Source organism: Coregonus lavaretus (assembly GCF_964263955.1).
Source record: "Coregonus lavaretus genome assembly, chromosome: 7".
Classification (NCBI taxonomy): Eukaryota; Metazoa; Chordata; class Actinopteri; order Salmoniformes; family Salmonidae; genus Coregonus; species Coregonus lavaretus.
The window spans coordinates 41,115,019-41,133,266 of record NC_139994.1 but is presented as its reverse complement, the minus strand read 5'-3'; the positions used below and the strand labels follow the sequence as shown (position 1 = coordinate 41,133,266).

Below are 18,248 nucleotides of genomic sequence, written 5' to 3'. Positions count from 1 at the left end.
TCTTTTTAAGCAGACTATTTGGATTATTAGCATATGAACAACTTGCAATTCAATTGCTGGACTATTCGAAGCCATCCATCCAACACTTTTACTCAGACCCGGCAGTTCAAAGAGGATCGTTTCAAAGATAATCAACTGGGCCTAGTCATTCTTCTTTAGCAGCAGTTTGTGTGCCTATTATTTTACATTTAAGTATGACCTAAAACGAGAACAGTATTTTGGGCGTCATGGGAATGTAACAATACATTCCCAAAATAAATGTACTTGTCCAGAATCGTGTGAGATAAAACACTTTACGTTCCTTGTATTAATGGCAGTGTTGTTTGCATTTCAATATAATAAGCATTTATCTGTGAAATTAGACAATGAACTTGAACCCTGTTTCAACAATAACCAGCTGATTCAGATTTTTTTATTCTCCAGAATGACAGTAAAGTGAACAGCGGTTATGATACCACGCAATGTTATTCTAGAATGTTTTGATGTATCATACATTACGAAAAGGATAGTCCAACTATACAGGCAAAAAATGTAGGCCTATAGCATTTTTTAATCAGCTTCAAAAGCTAAAAAGCTTTATTTCCTTGTAATACATTTTATTTCAATGTTCCAATGTTATGGTCTCATGCATATTTTTTGAAAATGGGAACAATGGGAGAGATTGACAAATACTGATTTCAAAACAAAAATGGACTACATTCTCAATCATATTATCAAGACATGAGGTGAGTATCAAAATGGTTTTAAAAGATGCCCTTGCCTTAAAAGTTGAACATCGGCTAGATCTTTAGTATAATAGCTGGTAAGGTCAACTCAAAATATGGTATTCTGTTCTTTTGAAATAGCCTACATTTTCCGTATCATAATTAAACTAAATTAAACGACATAGGCCAAATGGATTTTGAAATGTCCTATATTAAATTGATTTAGACTTAAAATATAGGTTTAAAGGCAGACATTTTATATAAAGATTGGATTTCTGTGGTCCGAATTTCATAATTTTGGTTTTCAGATGTTTTCTGTTGGTATGCCTAACCATGCATCTCTTCTCACTCTGAATGCCTGCTCACTGATGTCACTACCCAAGCTGATAATTGTGACTGATAGAATTGGAATTATGTGTATAATGATAATGTCAGTGAGAACCCAGTATAGCCTCACCTTTTAATCATAAGCTATTGTTACTTACTTTGTGTCTCTAAAATCACAATGTTTCCATTTCTATAGTCATGAAACATCCAAATGTCGGCCTTTTACCAGAAATTTTTCCAGCATGACATATTTTTTTCCCATAACTGATCAAAATGCAGTATGCTAGCCTATACACTGAGTGTACAAAACATTAGGAACACCGTCTTTTTCAATGACAGACTGACCAGGTGAAAGCTATGATCCATTATTGATGTCACTTGTTAAATCCACTTCAATCAGTATTTCCCAAACTCAGTCCTCGGGACCCCAATGTGATAATTAGTTCATTTGAATCAACTGTGTAGTGCTAGGGCAAAAAACAAAAACCTGCACCACTTGGGGTCCAGAGGACCAAGTTTGGGAAACACTGATGTAGATGAAGGGGAGGAGACAGGTTAAAGAGGGATTTTTAAGCCACAACACAATTGAGACATGGATTGCACGTGTGCCATTCAGAGGGTGAATGGGCAAGAAAATATTTAAGTGCCTTTGAACGGGGTATGGTAGAAGGTGTCATGCGCACCGGTTTGAGTGTTTCAAGAACTGCAATGCTGCTGGGTTTTTCCACACAACAGTTTCCCGTGTGTATCAAGAATGGTACACCACCCAAACTACATCCAGCCAACTTGACAACTGTGGGAAGCATTGGAGTCAACATGGGTCAGTATCCCTGTGGAACGCCTTGTAGAGTCCATGCCCCGTCCAAGTTGAGGCTGTTCTGGGGGCAAAAGGGGGTGCAACTCAATATTAACAAGGTGTTCCTAATGTTTTGTACACTCAGTGTCGATAGAGGCTTCCTGTAGCTCAGTTGGTAGAGCATGGCGCTTGCAACGCCAGGGTTGTAGGTTCGATTCCCACGGGGGGCCAGTATGAAAAATGTATGCACTCACTAACTGTAAGTCGCTCTGGATAAGAGCGTCTGCTAAATGACTCAAATGTAAATGTCAATTTATTGAAATGCAGCAAACAGAAACAACATTGTTGAACATGCTTTAATAAAATACTACGATAGAAACAGGCTATACAGCTGGCTTCACATTTTATAACCCTACAAGGAAACTCGAAGTTGATTACGCGAGGGGGGTCTGTGCGCTGCGTAGTACCTTCCACAGAAAGTTTTGCTCGACAAAAAGACTCGTAAACGTTCCATGCCGTATCTGTTCGACGCTGTGTGTGTGTGTGTGTGTGTGTGTGTGTGTGTGTTTGGCACTTCCCCTCTCCTCTGCCTTTCCTCCGTTACCGACTGACAGGCCTTTAAGCTGTTGCTGGATCTGGCTGACTGACTGGTTGGTTGCTTGGCTGGCTGACTGTGTTCGGCATTGTGTGTGTGTGTGTGTGTGTGTGTGTGTGTGCCCGTGTCCCACACTGTGTGTGTGTTCCATGCTCACCGCCATCTCCTCTGCATTTCCTCTGTCACTGACTGACAAGCCGTTGAGCTGTTGCTGGATCTGCCCCATCCCTGAGGGGAGGTCTCTGGCCGGGATGAACCAATCCTGGTCCTCCTCATCCAACATCTCCTGGAAACAACGCTCCAAGAACTCCTGTTCCAACAATTCCTCTTCAACCTGACAGAGACAAAGAAGGAGAGAGGGTTTAGTATCTACACTGAACAAAAATAAAACCAACATGAAACACTTCATACGATTTCACTGAGTTACAGCTCATAAAAGGAAATCAGTCAATTGAAAATAATTCATTAGGCCCTAACCTATGGATTTCACATGACTGGGAATACAGATATACATCTCTTGGAGACAACCCTGATGAAGACAGCTTGTCTGTCGAAACGTTGGTTATTAAAATTATTGCATCTGAGCTCCTAGAGTGAGCGGCTCTCCTTTTCTTTTTCAATTGGTCACAGATACAGTACCTTAAATAAAAGGTTGGCGCGTGGATCAGAAAACCAGTTATTATCTGGTGTGACCACCATTTGCCTCATGCAGCGAGACATCTCCTTCGCATAGAGTTGATCAGGCTGTTGATTGTGGCCTGTGGAATGTTGTCCCACTCGTCTTCAATGGCTGTGCGAAGTTGCTTGATATTGGCGAGAACTGGAACACGCTGTCGTACATGTCGATCCAGAGCATCCCAAACATGCTCAATGGGTGACATGTCTGGTGAGTATGCAGGCCATGGAATAACTTTTCTGCTTCCAGGAATTGTGTACAGATCCTTGCGACATGGGGCAATGCATTATCATGCTGAAACATGAGGCGATGGCGGCAAATTAATGGCACGTCAATGGGCCTCGTGCTCTTGTCACGGTCTCTCTTTGCATTCAAATTTCCATCGATATGCAATTGTGTTCGTTGTCCGTAGCTTATGCCTTCACATACCATAACCCCACCACCATGGGGGACTCAGCAAATCGCTCGCCCACACGACGCCATACATGTCTGCCATCTGCCCTGTACAGTTGAAACTGATTAATCTGTGAAGAGCACACTTCTCCAGCGTGCCAGTGGCCATCGAAGGAGAGCATTTGCCCACTGAAGTTGAACTGCAGTCAGGTCAAGACCCTGGTGAGGACGACGAGCATGCATATGAGCTTCTCTGAGACTGTTTCTGACAGTTTGTTCAGAAATTCTTCAGTTGTGTAAACCTACAGTTTCATCAGCTGTCCGGGTGGCTGGTCTCAGACGATCCCGCAGGTGAAGAAGCCTGATGTGGAGGTCCTGGGCTGGCGTGGATACACATGGTCTGCAGTTGTGAGGCCGGTTGTACGTATTGCCAAACTCTACAAATGACGCTGGAGGCGGCTTATTGTAGAGAAATTGACATTAAATTATCTGGCAACAGCTCTGGTGGACATTCCTGCAGTCAGCATGCCAATTGCAATCTCCCTCGAAACTTGGAGACATCTGTGGCATTGTGTTGTGACAAAACTGCACATTTTAGAGTGGCCTTTTATTGTCCCCAGCACAAGGTGCACCTGTGTAATGTTCATGCTGTTTAATCAGCTTCTTGATGGATTATCTTGGCAAAGGAGAAATGCTCACTAACAGGGATGTAAACAAATTTGTGCACAAAATTTGAGAGAAAAGCTTTTTGTGCACACGGAACATTTCTGGGTTCTTTTATTTCAGCTCATGAAACCAACACTTTATATGTTGCGTTTATATTTTTCTTCAGTATATATGGAGGGAGAGACTGAGAATCAACGCTCCAGGAACTCCTGCTCTGAAAACTCCTCCACGAGAGAGAGAGAGAGAGAGAGAGAGAGAGAGAGAGAGAGAGAGAGAGAGAGAGAGAGAGAGAGAGAGAGAGAGAGAGAGAGAGAGAGAGAGAGAGAGAGAGAGAGAGAGAGAGAGAGAGAGAGAGAGAGAGAGAGAGAGAGAGAGAGAGAGAGAGAGAGAGAGAGAGAGAGAGAGAGAGAGAGAGAGAGAGAGAGAGAGCAAGCGAGCGAGCAAGAGAGAGAAGGATATAGTTAATATGCACTCAGTGGCCAGTTTATTAGGTAAACCACACCGTTCACGAAAATGGTTAGCTCGTACAGACAGTGAGTCACGTGGCCATGGCTTGCTATATAAAGCAGGCAGACAGGCGTCGAGGCATTCAGTTACTGTTCGATATAACGTTAGAATGGGCAAAAACTAGTGACCTAAGAGACTGAGCATGGTATGATCGTCGGTGCCAGGCGCGCCGGTTCCAGTATCTCAGAAACGGCTGGCCTCCTGGGCTTTTCACGCACAACAGTGTCTAGAGTTTACCGAGAATGGTGCGAAAAACAAAAAACATACAGTACAGCGGCAGTCCTGTGGGTGAAAACAGCTTGTTGATGAGAGGTCGAAGGAGAATGGCAAGAATCGTGCAAGCTAACAAACTGGCAATAAACAGGCAATTAACCGTGCAGTACAACAGTGGTGTGCAGAATGGCATCTTAGAATGCACAACTCGTTGGTCCTTGTCAAGGATGGGCTATCGCATCTGAAATGTCAGAATAATAGTAGAGAGAATGATTTATTTCAGCTTTTATTTCTTTCATCACATTCCCAGTGGGTCAGAAGTTTACATACACTCAATTAGTATTTGACGTGGGTCAAACGGTTTGGGTAGCCTTCCACAAGCTTCCCACAATAAGTTGGGTGAATTTTGGCCCATTCTACCTGACAGAGCTGGTGTAACTGAGTCAGGTTTGTAGGCCTCCTTGCTCGCACACGCTTTTTCAGTTCTGCCCACAAATTGTCTATAGGATTGAGATCAGGGCTTTGTTGTCCTTAAGCCATTTTACCACAACTTTGGAAGTATGCTTGGGGTCATTGACCATTTGGAAGACCCATTTGCGACCAAGCTTTAACTTCCTGACTGATGTCTTGAGATGTTGCTTCAATATATCCACATAATTTCCCTTCCTCATGATGCCATCTATTTTGTGAAGTGCACTAGTTTCTCCTGCAGCAAAGCACCCCCAAAGCATGATGCTGCCACCCCCGTGCTTCACGGTTGGGATGGTGTTCTTCGGCTTGCAAGCCCCCCCCTTTTCCTCCAAACATAACGATGGTCATTATGGCCAAACAGTTCTATTTTTGTTTCATCAGACCAGAGGACATTTCTCCAAAAAATACGATCTTTGTCCCTATGTGCAGTTGCAAACCGTAGTCTGGCTTTTTTATGGCGGTTTTGGAGCAGTGGCTTCTTCCTTGCTGAGTGGCCTTTCAGGTTATGTCGATATAGGACTCGTTTTACTGTGGGTATAGATACTTTTGTACCTGTTTCCTCCAGCATCTTCACAAGATACTTTGCTGTTGTTCTGGGATTGATTTGCACTTTTCGCACTAAAGTACGTTCATCTCTAGGAGACAGAACGCGCCTCCTTCCTGAGCTGTATGACGGCTGTGTGGTCCCATGGTGTTTATACTTGCGTACTATTGTTTGTACAGATGAACGTGGTACCTTCAGGCGTTTGGAAATTTCTCCCAAGGATGAACCAGACCTGAGGTCTTGGCTGATTTCTTTTGATTTTCCCAATATGTATCCATCAGGTGTGTGTGTGCGCGTGTTTGTGTATGCGCCACTATGTGTGTAACTATACTTGTGGGGACCAAAAGTCCCCACAAGAATAGTACACAAACTAACATTTGACCAACTGGGGACATTCTGTTAGTTCCCACAAGGTCAAATGTTATTTCTAGGGGGTTTAGGGTTAAGGTAGAATTTGTGTTAGAATTAGGTTTAGGAGTTAGGGTTGGGTTTTGGAGTTACGTGTTAGGGAAAATAGGATTTACAATGGTTATAAATTGTGTGTCACCACAAGGTTAGTTAAACAAAACTGTGTGTGTGTACCAACCTGTCTGTTGTACGCATCCTCGTTCTCCATCCACATGTACTCAGCGAAGGGATCGTCTCCTCCCTGTTCACCCTCTCCTGCATGGCCATTGGCTACGGCCTCCATGCCTTCCTTCCCCGGAGCCCCGCCCCCCGGCGTCTTCGCTACCTCTGGACCACTCATCTCCGACGGCTCTGATTGGGCGGGATAGATAAAGATGCATGGTTACACAATGTTTTTTTTTTTAGCTGGCTACTCAATAGCACGAGGGCTTGTGCTTGAGAGATTTTATGAGACCTGCATTAATTTTCTCTAACACCTGCTACAAGAAGTTATTCATTATTAGTGAATGTGCATGATACATGTTTCAGAAAGAAAAGCACTTTATAAAATATGTTTAACCATTCATTAAGCAATGAATAATGCAAGTATTGGCGATATAGGCTTTGCTCCTTCAGGGTAGCTCACTGCCCAAGCAAAGCGTCAATACACAGTGCCTTCGGAAAATATTCAAACCCCTGGACTTTTTCCACACTTTGTTACATTACAGCCTTATTCTAAAATGGATTAAATAAATAAAAATCCTCAGCAATCTACACACAATGCGCCATAATGACAAAGCGAAAACAGGTTTTGGGGAATTTGCTAATTTATGAAAAATAAAAAAAAACTGACTTGACCTTTGCTACGAGACTCGAAATTGAGCTCAGGTGCATCCTGTTTATATTGACCATCCTTGAGATGTTTCTACAACTTGATTGGAGTCCACCTGTGGTCAAATCAATTGATTGGATATGATTTGGAAAGGCACACACCTGTCTATATAAGGTCCCACAGATGACAGTGCATGTCAGAGCAAAAACCAAGCCACGAGGTCGAAGGAATTGTCCGTAGGCACAGATCTGGGGAAGGCTACCAAAAAGTGTCTGCAGCATTGAAGGTCCCCAAGAACACAGTGGCCTCCATTATTCTTAAATGGAATAAGTTTGGAACCACAAAGACTCTTCCTAGAGCTGGCCGCCCGGCCAAACTCAGCAATCTGGGGAGAAGGGCCTTGGTTAGGGAGGTGACCAAGAACCCGATGGTCACTCTGAGATGGGAGAACCTTCCAGAAGGACAACCATCTCTGCAGCACTCCACCAATCAGGCCTTTATGGTAGAGTGGCCAGACGGAAGCCACTCCTCTGTAAAAAGGCACATGACAGCCAGCTTGGAGTTTGCCAAAAGGCACCTAAAGACTCTCAGACCTTCTCTGGTCTGATGAAACCAAGATTGAACTCTTTGGCCCGAATGCCAAGCTTCACATCTGGAGGAAACCTGGCATCATCCCTACGGTGAAGCATGGTGGTGGCAGCACCATGCTGTGGGGATGTTTTTCAGCGGCAGGGACTGGGAGAATAGTCAGGATCGAGGGAAAGATGAACAGAGCAAAGTACAGAGATCCTTGATGAAAACCTGCTCCAGAGTACTCAGGACATCAGACTGGGGCAAAGATTCACCTTCCAACAGGACAACGACCCTAAGCACACAGCCAAGACAACACAGGAGTGGCTTTGGGACAAGCCTCTGAATGTCCTCAAATGCCAGAGCACGGACTTCAACCCGATCGAACATCTCTGGAGAGACCTGAAAATAGCTGTGCAGCAACGCTCCCCATCCAACCTGACAGAGCTTGAGAGGATCTGCAGAGAAGAATGGGAGAATCTCCCAAAATACAGGTGTGCCAAGCTTGTAGCGTTATAACCAAGAAGAGTCAATGCTGTAATCGCTGCCAAAGGTGCTTCAACAAAGTACTGAGTCAAGGGTCTGAATACTTATGCTTGGCATTCAGGCCAAAGAGTTCAATATTGGTTTCATCAGACCAGAGAATCTTGTTTCTCATGGTCTGAGAGTCTTTAGGTGCCTTTTAGCAAACTCCAAGCGGGCTGTCATGTGGCTTTTACTGAGGAGTGGCTTCCGTCTGGCCACTCTACCATAAAGGCCTGATTGGTAGAGTGCTGCAGAGATGGGAGAATCTTCCAGAAGGACAACCATCTCCACAGAGGAACTCTAGAGCTCTGTCAGAGTGACCATCGGGTTGTTGGTCACCTCCCTGACCAAGGCCCTTCTCCCCCGATTGCTCAGTTTGGCCGGCCGGCTAGCTCTAGGAAGAGTCTTGGTGGTTCCAAACTTCTTCCATTTAAGAATTATGGAGGCCACTGTGTTCTTGGGGACCTTCAATGTTGCAGAAATGTTTTGGGACCCTTCCCCAGATCTGTGTCTTCACACAATCCTGTGTCTTGGAGCTCTACAGACAATTCCTTCGACCTCATGGCTTGGTTTATGCTCTGAAATGCACTGTCAACTGTGGGACCTTATATTAGACAGGTGTGTACCTTTCCAAATCATGTCCAATCAATTGAATTTAACACAGGTTGGCTCCAATCAAGTTGTAGAAGCGTCAAGGATGAACAATGGAAACAGGATGCACCGGAGCACAATTTCGAGTCTCATAGCAAAGGGTCTGAATTACTTATGTAAATAAGGTATTTCTGTTTTTTATTTTTAAAACATTTTTCAAAAATGTTTTTTAAAAATTTTACTTTGTCATTATGGTGTATTGTGTGTAGTTTGATGAGGGGAAAAAAATAATGTAATCAATTTTAGAATAAGGCTGTAACGTAACAAAATGTGGAAAGGGGTCTGAATACAAGATCGTAATTGAAAAAGGGGGTCAAATAAAAAAATATATACAAAAATATTGTAAAAAATGACACATAGGCCTATGGGCTAGGCTACATGAGGTGTTTGACTATGATTTGAAAAAGACGCAAAAAAAGGCATTCGCTGTTTCTTGCACACGCTGGGCATCATTCACAAGTGATAAGCTAATACTGTCACCCATCAGACTATTCTAATTTAATGATGTCTTTACATGTACTAAATAATCTGTGTGAGAAATGTGTTTTGATTTAGAATGGACCATTATCATGTACCTGTCTCAGAACAGGGGTGTGGGGAAAAAAAATATGTAATCTACGCACTTAAATAGCAAATGGATGACGCTTTTCCCGTGGTTCATTTTCATGCCAGCCCAGTAGATTATCCTCCTGTTGTAAAGCGAAGCAATGTGCTTAATATTTGGAAAGTTGATAAATAAATAAATATAGTAGGCATAGCCTATAGAAAGCTGATGGGATCCTCTTCTTTTTAAGAGGTCATCAAAACGCTGTTTTCTCAGGCAGTTAGCAAGTTCGGTATTCTTCTAATGACCATCGGCAGCGTTAGAGCTTGGAGAAGCCTAGTTACCGTGACTAAACGGTCACATGGAATTTGACTGCGGCCATGACTCGTGACCACCGGTGTGGCGGTAATACGGTCACCGTAACAGCCCTGGGCATGACCTTTGATTTGCTGCAGTTGATAACCAGGCCAACTTGCTGGCCAAAGGACTGGAGTCTTGTCAGTTTTTTTCTTGTAGGCCTAGATGTTGGTGTGTGTGATAAAAGAGCCAGGTCATCGGCCATTGTATTCCTCGTCTGATCTTCTGTTGTTCGCCGCATGACCCAGTCTAGGCGAACAACAGAAGGTTGAAGAGTAAGCCTGACATCACACAACCTTGACGAACTCCAGACTTCACAGCAAAGCTTGTGCCGTTCATTCCCAGTGTCAATGAAAAGTTGCTGTAGAACTGTTTTATGAGGTTAACAACATAGGTAGGGATTCCATACATTTTTTTACTCTGCCATAGGCTTTCGCGGTGGATGCTGTCAAAAGCCTTCTGGAAGTTAATCAAGTTTATGTATAGCTGCTGTTGCCACTTACTACATTACTCAATGATGTTCCTGAAGGTGAAGATCTGGTCTGTACAGCTCCTTCCTCCACTAAAACATGCTTGTTCATTCCTAAGCACTTTGCCTACAGCTGAAGACATATGTTGTACGATAACCTTTATATATAAAAGTGATGCTCCTCCATTTGTTGCAGTCGGAAAGTGTGCCATTAGGTACCTGTATGATGACCCCCTTGGTCTAATGTGAAGGTATCTTTCCCTCCATCCAGATGTCAGTGAAGAGTGGAAGAAGAATGTTTGCAGCCAATACTGGATTGATATTAAAACAGCTCTGCATAAAGGTTATCAGGACCTGGAGCTTTCTCGTTCTTTAGTGACTTCATGGTAGTGATTATTTCTTCTTTGGTTGGTGGGTCAGTGTTGATGTCTAGATCAGGTGTACTAAATCGTCAACTAATCAGGGCATAAAATGTACTTTTTGGTCCACCAGCCACTGTGACAGGTAGATTTAAAAATTCTTCCAGCAACTCTAGATTTTTTACCAGGCAAAATATTTTTCGCTGCTAAAATCACACCAAAAACTGATGAACATTCTTTGTAATGTTTCTAAAACACTAAATATATTACTAATAAGTAGTTATTACTAATGTGGTATATTGTTTAATTACATTTTAACCAAAATATCACAGATGAGGAACATTTTCACCTGCCCCTTTACCGGTTACCGTGGTAGCTCGACTCCAGTTGTGTTTGTGCCTGTGAGATTGAGTCTGACTAGTAGATGTGTTGTCTTCTCTTTGCTAGCAGTTGAAACTCAAACATAGAAAAAGAACCGAGCTTGTGAACAAAACAATGTAAATAGCCAAGAAACACAAGGACAAAGTAGTCTTTCGTTTCAAGTAAATTAGACCAACTTTTATGCCTGTGCGTAGCGCTTTTAAAAATGAATCGTGGGCACAGCCAGTGTTACAGCACAAGGTGGAATGGGCTATATAGGATTTGTCGTTCTTTGACTTTGTGCGATTGATTTACCAGCTATGAAACAAAACGGCAGAAATACTTTGAAAACAGCCACTGCAGCATTTATGTTAATATACATTTGATCATACTTATTATTTTTATTCACAAACGCGAGTGAAATGCTCGCACTGTGGAGCCCTGACCACCCGCCAACGTGGCTGGTGAAATAGACATCTTACCCACCAATGACAAAATCTACCCGTATTTGACAGGCAGCGGTTGTGTTAATTTTAGGCCCTGCAACTAATCATCAAGCCCTTAAATAGGTTTATCAGTGAGCTAGTTCAGGGCAACAACATTTAATTTTTATTTTTTAATTTTTGTCATTTAGCAGACACTCTTATCCAGTGCGACTTACAGTTAGTGAGTGCATAAATTTTTCATACTGGCCCACCTTGGGAATCGAACCAACAACCCTGCCGTTGCAAGCGCCATGCTCTACCAACTGAGCTACAGGAGGCATTATGAAACGTCTGGGGTCCCCGAGGAGAGGTTTGAGGACCACTGTTATTAGGCCACACCTCTACACTCACTCACTGTCATTCAAGATAAATAAGGAAATTAGGGCCCTAAAAAATCACCTATATTTTTTTAGCCTAATTCCATTGAGTTTTTTTCAGAATTCCATTTTATTTTTCCAGGTTTCTGTTTTTCCTATTTTTTCGTTCTCAAAAATCACACAAGAAAAAAAAAATACATGAACAAAAAACAGGCAGTGTTAAGTCCACAACAATGCTTAAAAACACTTGATTTTGGGGTGTAGTTACCCCCTTTAATGCAAGAGACAGTTTGGTTAGCGATGTTTCTGTAGCTCTAGTTATGTTTCAAGCAGACCACCATAGTTCCCGTGCCCAAGGACTCTAAGATAACCTGCCTAAATGACTGCCGACCCGTAGCACTGACGTCTGTAGCCATAAAGTGCTTTGAAAGGCTGGTCATGGCTCACATCAACAGCATTATCCCAGAAACCCTAGACCCACTCCAATTTGCATACCGCCCCAACAGACCCACAGATGATGCAATCTCTGTTGCACTCCACACTGCCCTTTCCCATCTAGACAAGAGGAACACCTATGTGAGAATGCTATTCATTGACTACAGCTCAGCATTCAACGTCATAGTGCCCTCAAAGCTCATCACTAAGCTAAGGATCCTGGGACTAAACACCTCCCTCTGCAACTGGATCCTGGACTTCCTGACGGGCCGCCCCCAGGTGGTAAGGGTAGGTAACAACACATCTGCCACACTGATCCTCAACACGGGGGCCCCTCAGGGGTGCGTGCTCAGTCCCCTTCTGTACTCCCTGTTCACCCATGACTGCATGGCCAGGCATGACTCCAACACCATCATTAAGTTTGCCGACGACACAACAGTGGTAGGCCTGATCACCGACAACGATGAGACAGCCTATAGGAGGTCAGAGACCTGGCCGTGTGGTGCCAGGATAACAACCTCTCCCTCAACGTGACCAAGACAAAGGAGATGATTGTGAACTACAGGGAAAAAAAAGAGGACTGAGCACGCCCCCATTCTCATCGACGGGGCTGTAGTGGAACAGATTGAGAGCTTCAAGTTCCTCATGGTCCAAACACACCAAGACAGTCGTGAAGAGGGCACGACAAAGCCTATTCCCCCTCAGGAGACTGAAAAGATTTGGCATGGGTCCTCAGATCCTCAAAAAATTCTACAGCTGCACCATCGAGAGCATCCTGACTGGTTGCATCACCGCCTGGTATGGCAACTGCTTGGCCTCCGACCGCAAGGCACTACAGAGGGTAGTGCGTGCGGCCCAGTACATCACTGGGGCCAAGCTTCCTGCCATCCAGGACCTCTATACCAGGCGGTGTCAAAGGAAGGCCCTCAAAATTGTCAAAGACTCCAGCCACACTAGTCATAGACTGTTCTCTCTGCTACCGCACGGCAAGCGGTACCGGAGTGCCAAGTCTAGGTCCAAAAGACTTCTCAACAGCTTCTACTCCCAAGCCATAAGACTCCTGAATAGCTAATCATGGCTACCCGGACTATTTGCACTGCCCCCCCACCCCATCTTTTTACACTGCTGCTACTCTGTTAATTATTTATGCATAGTCACTAACTCTACCCACATGTACATATTACTTCAACTACCTCAACTAGCCGCACATTGACTCTGCACCGGTACCCCCCTGTATATATAGCCTCCCTACTGTTATTTTATTTTACTTCTGCTCTTTTTTTCTCAACACTTTTGTTGTTGTTTTATTCTACATTTTTATTAAAAATAAAATGCACTGTTGGTTAAGGGCTGTAGGTAAGCATTTCACTGTAATGTCTGCACCTGTTGTTTTCGGCGCATGTGGCCAATAAAATTTGATTTGATTTAGTGTGATTGCAGTGTTTGCAAAACAAATGGCCACTGGATTGATGCAAATAATCATGATATTCTGCCAGGTAGGCATACACTACTTTGAAGTTAACATTTAATTGAGAAGGTTTTTGGGGAATCCTTTCCATCTCTACCAGAAGGAGTTTATCATTAGCATCATCGGTAATGGCTACACAAAGGGTCATTCCTGTGTCATTTCAGAAAGTTGCAGGAAAATACAAATCACTGATGCATTTTGTTCATGTCTTATGATTTGCCTATTAAGTTCAACAAAAAAATATATTGTTGAATTCTCTTTAAATGTCTGGATTCCGTCCACAACACAGATTTTATCAGCATTTTGAAAAGACCTGATTCAAAGAAAGTTTACTCAACTCTCTCTCTCACACACACACACACAATATCCTCCAACAGCAGCCGACCAATCATATTGTAGTTTATTTACATTCAAGAAGTCAACAACCGCTCCATCAAAATCTGTCAGTTTAAGCTAGAGATATTTTTGTTGTTGTTGTATTAAATGCGTCTCAATTCATTACATCCGCTAATGTCACACCTCCACATCTGCGGTGAAAGGTGACAGAGCTAGAGCGGTGTTTGTCAGACCATGACACATCTAGGTCTTCTCACAAAATCATCTGTAGTGTCCGAACGGTTTGACCTAAAAAAACTATTATGACCCCACCCCCCCCAACCCCCCGTGGAAAGTATGGAAGGTATGACAGTCTTAAAACAATTCCATATAGCTTAAACTAATGGGTTTTAAGAAATCATAGGACCCAGGAAACTATTGATCCTCTGGGGCTAAATTATGCTCTCCGGTGTATTTTGAACATTGAGAATTGGTTGGATTTGTTGGCCTCTTGGGCCCAGGGGATTCAGTCCTGCATTATTCAGGCCCTGCACCTGTGGCACAAGTAGTTTTTAAATTAGCCATCAACCCACAGTGAGAGTGTGTCAAGACTCAGGTGAGAAAGCTGGCTCAAGGAAGGTGGATTTTCCATTGCCACTAAATAAAGAATGCATAATAGCAAGCAACATATACCTACTACTGTAACTGTAGCAGGCTAGCGATTTTTTTTTTTACCCGAGTAGTCATACAGTCAAGTCTAACTCTGTATGCTGTGCAGGTGTGATAAATAAAATAGATAATGAATATACACACACAGCAATTTAATTCCACTAAATTATGCAAATGACCCCATTGACTGATAAGCATTACCTGTCCAATGTATTTCCATCAATCAATAGGCAAAAAAGCATTAAGCAAATTGGATTTTTTCTTCTTCTCCCAGACAACTGGCTGGTGAAAATTTTATTTATTGGCTTTTCTAATAAAACAAATATGGCAAAAAGCCAGCTATTACCTGCTAAAGGAAACCCTGGCAGAAAGTGACATGGCCCATGGAAAAAATCTGGTCTATGATGTCAACAACGGGGGCCAGTATAAAAAAATATGTATTCACTAACTGTAAGTCGCTCTGGATAAGAGCGTCTGCTAAATGACTAAAATGTAAATGTAACAATGTGTCCGGCCATGTAATGGTGCTTATGTAATGTAGCTAGCTGGGACACACTTTTCACACCACTTCAATACAACATCATTTTCGTAGCAGGTTAGGAGATAATTTTTCTAACCCTAACCTGCTACGAAAAAGTCACTTCGGCATCGAAGTGGCCTGAATAGTGTGTTTTCCTTAGCTAGTCAGAGACCTGCGTGGAGTGTAGTAATTGCAAGCACGCTAGTTATATACGAGGTCTAACTTGCTACAGTAGCTAGGCCACTCAGCTACAACAACATAGGCTAGCCTATACACTCGTCATGACACCCACCCAACGTTTGCTTGGTGCTGTTGAATACTTCAACATCAGTCCTAACAGACGGTTACATTGCCAGTTCTCCTGCATTAGTTAACAATATCATGCTATTGCAGTGCAGGACAATGAGCTAAAGCTAGCTAACGTCACAAATGAAACCACGTGTTGTATTTATTTTGCAATCAACAATGCCAGGATTACAGCTAACACATCTGTAGCCTGTTACTGGCTTTCTAGCGGATTAGCCATATTTTACTAGTCTGGTGTATTCATTACGGAAACAGTTTACGATTTAAGAACCAAACGGAGCAAAACTAGTGTCTATTTGACAAAATTATTTAGGCCCCTGCCCGTTTTGCAACAATCGGCGGAATGAAAACACCCCAGGTTCTTCTCTGCCTTGTGATAAACTTAATAACGACTAAAACTGGCTAACTCTTATATAAGGCAGTTCGTGGTGATGGATTTAATGCTAGCTAGTTATATTACCCTGCCTTATATTGGTAGCTTATAATAAACCAGTGTCACATATTGCCAAAACGGCTAGCTAGCCCTCTGAGGAAGGTAGCTAACAACATCAAGGTTGGTTACAACACACAGCCCCAGGCCGTACATTAAGTTATCACGATAGTTACATGAAATTAGCGAACTATCTAAATGTTAGTTAAAAGAGAGCTTAGCTAGGTAATATGAAAACATTTATGCACACACTAACTGTAAGTCGCTCTGGATAAGAGCGTCTGCTAAATGACTAAAATGTAAAATGTAATACTAGCGGGCTACACCATGACTATACTACCACCACGGATGGGCCTTCAAGGAAAACATGACGGAACGGAGTTAACTAGCTAGCTAAATTTCACACACAAAAAGTTTGACAGTGAACATGTTTTGAAACCGCATTCTAAACGCATTTGCAAATATGGAACAATATTCAATTATATAACGCCACAACGCAATGTAACAATGCGTCGGATTCCATTCCCATGGCACAATGGATTTATGCGTCAGAGACCAACCAGCTAACAAGATAGGCTAGCAAAACTAACCAGCTAGCATTGTTAGTTCAGTGAATGGCATTTCGCACGGAATCGGGTCAAGACGCAAGACTCAGCGTTCAAATGCGTGGATGTGAAATCCACGTAAAAACTGACAGTGGGTGTTCGAAAGTAGTACCTGGCATCCCGTGCTTTCGCGTTACTTCAAGCAGACAATAAGAACGTATTTCCAACAACAAACTCGTAAATTTCCAGGCGAGGTTAGCTAACTACATTAGGAACACGGTGGTCATGTGGTCCAACATCAAAGACGCGCCCCCTCCCGTCTCTTTCACCAAAACACACACGCGTGGCTATTGGCTAACATCGAAGGTAGCGGAGTGGTAAGAAAAGGAAAGTCAAAGGGCTGTATTTGTTGAATGTTGAATAGAAACAAGTATACCAGACTGTTACTAAACAGTTTTTGCTTGTGACACAGTGGATACATCATAGCTAGATAACGTTAGCGCTAGTTCAAAGCACTGCTAGATAAACAAAGCAGCATGTTGGCTAGCAGAGTAAACAATGTTGTTAGCTAGCTAACAGACAAGGCAAAGTGGGTGTTTTCAGAAAATCACTATCGTTACCTAGCTAGCTAGCTTTGTTTTGATATTAAACTGTCAAGCAAAAAGAACAATGCGGGCACAGCTGTTAGCAACCTAGCGGCTTACCAATAACCACTCACCAACCAAGTTGAGATGTGGTAAACAAAACCCGCCGTAAAAACTACACAGCAGCTCCTGTCTTCCCGGAAATACGAAAGAACCACACAACAAAACAATTGAATACATCCGATTTAAGCCTCGTAAATATGCGTCTTTGTCCGTTTTCTCCCCTTATTGGCCATAGAGAGCCTCGAAAATCACGATTTGTGCCACAAAGGCGAACTAGGAAAACGGTCACGTGGTACCGATTGTCCAACTGTACACACCGACCCTTCGCTAAATCCCGCCCCCTTGGATACTGTTGCAACCTCAGACATTTTTATGGGAAGCTCAATTTCCATAGCCACGGGAGGTAGGTGTTCTGAGGGTGCTGCAGCTCCCATTTAAAAAAATTATCGTAGTGCACTGGGCCTTTACTAGTATTAGCGGAACAATATAGACTTCTGTAGCCTGGGCAAAACAATTTTTTCAGCATCTGCTTTGGCCAAAAAATGTAGTTGTATAATTAAGCAATAAGGCCCGAGGGGGTATATGGCCAATATACCATGGTTAAGGGGTGTTCTTACGCGCGACGCAACGCAGAGTGCCTGGATGCAGCCCTTAGCCGTGGTATATTGGCCATATACCACAAACTCCAGAGGTGCCTTATTGCTAATATAAAGTTGTTACCAACGTAATTATAGGAGTAAAAATACATGTTTTGTCATACCGGTGGTATCAGAATTCATGGCTGAAACGAACTGGTTTAGCATTAAGAACAGTATCTTGCAGGATTCAATAGTTGGAATTGTAAGAGTTGTTGCCCTGTCCCTTTCTCTGTGATTGTCATTCTAATGAGCCCCACCTGTTTAGCTAAAAAAAAAAAAAAAAACGTTTGTTGTTGCCGGTTTTGCATGTTATTTTGGCATTAATACGTGTCACATATAAGTTTGCAAACAATGTACAATTTTTTTTAATTGAGTTAATAAAGCTGCATACAAACATGGTCTCTTTTTTGCTTTCTTGAGTAAGGCAGCTCCAAAATGCAGGTGTTTCAGCCTAGCTCATTGATTTCTGTGGTGGAGGGGCAGCCAGCGGAAAATACAGAGCGTAGGGGTTGGTAATCTTCTCTAGT

The 18,248-nt window shown here is 42.9% G+C and overlaps 1 protein-coding gene across 15 annotated transcripts in view; it reads right to left on the bottom strand.

Annotated features, from left to right (window-relative positions):
* The window catches only part of LOC311132774 (polyadenylate-binding protein-interacting protein 2B-like), a 29,666-nt gene extending 12,295 nt beyond the window's left edge, over nucleotides 1–17,371 (bottom strand). For 4 of the 15 annotated variants that reach the window (XR_014613537.1, XR_014613538.1, XM_084166080.1 and 1 more), the window contains exons 1-3: nucleotides 17,155–17,371; nucleotides 6,479–6,651; nucleotides 2,580–2,756 (exon numbers count right to left, since the gene is read on the bottom strand). Coding sequence is in view for 11 of the 15 variants with exons in the window: in XM_084166080.1 (XP_084022206.1) it covers nucleotides 2,580–2,756; nucleotides 6,479–6,651; nucleotides 17,155–17,260 (456 nt within the window). In the remaining 4 variants the exon portion in view is untranslated. The other 11 variants (XR_014613540.1, XM_084166081.1, XM_084166090.1 and 8 more) reach the window with 10 other exon arrangements.
* Nucleotides 17,372–18,248: the final 877 nt, after the last annotated feature.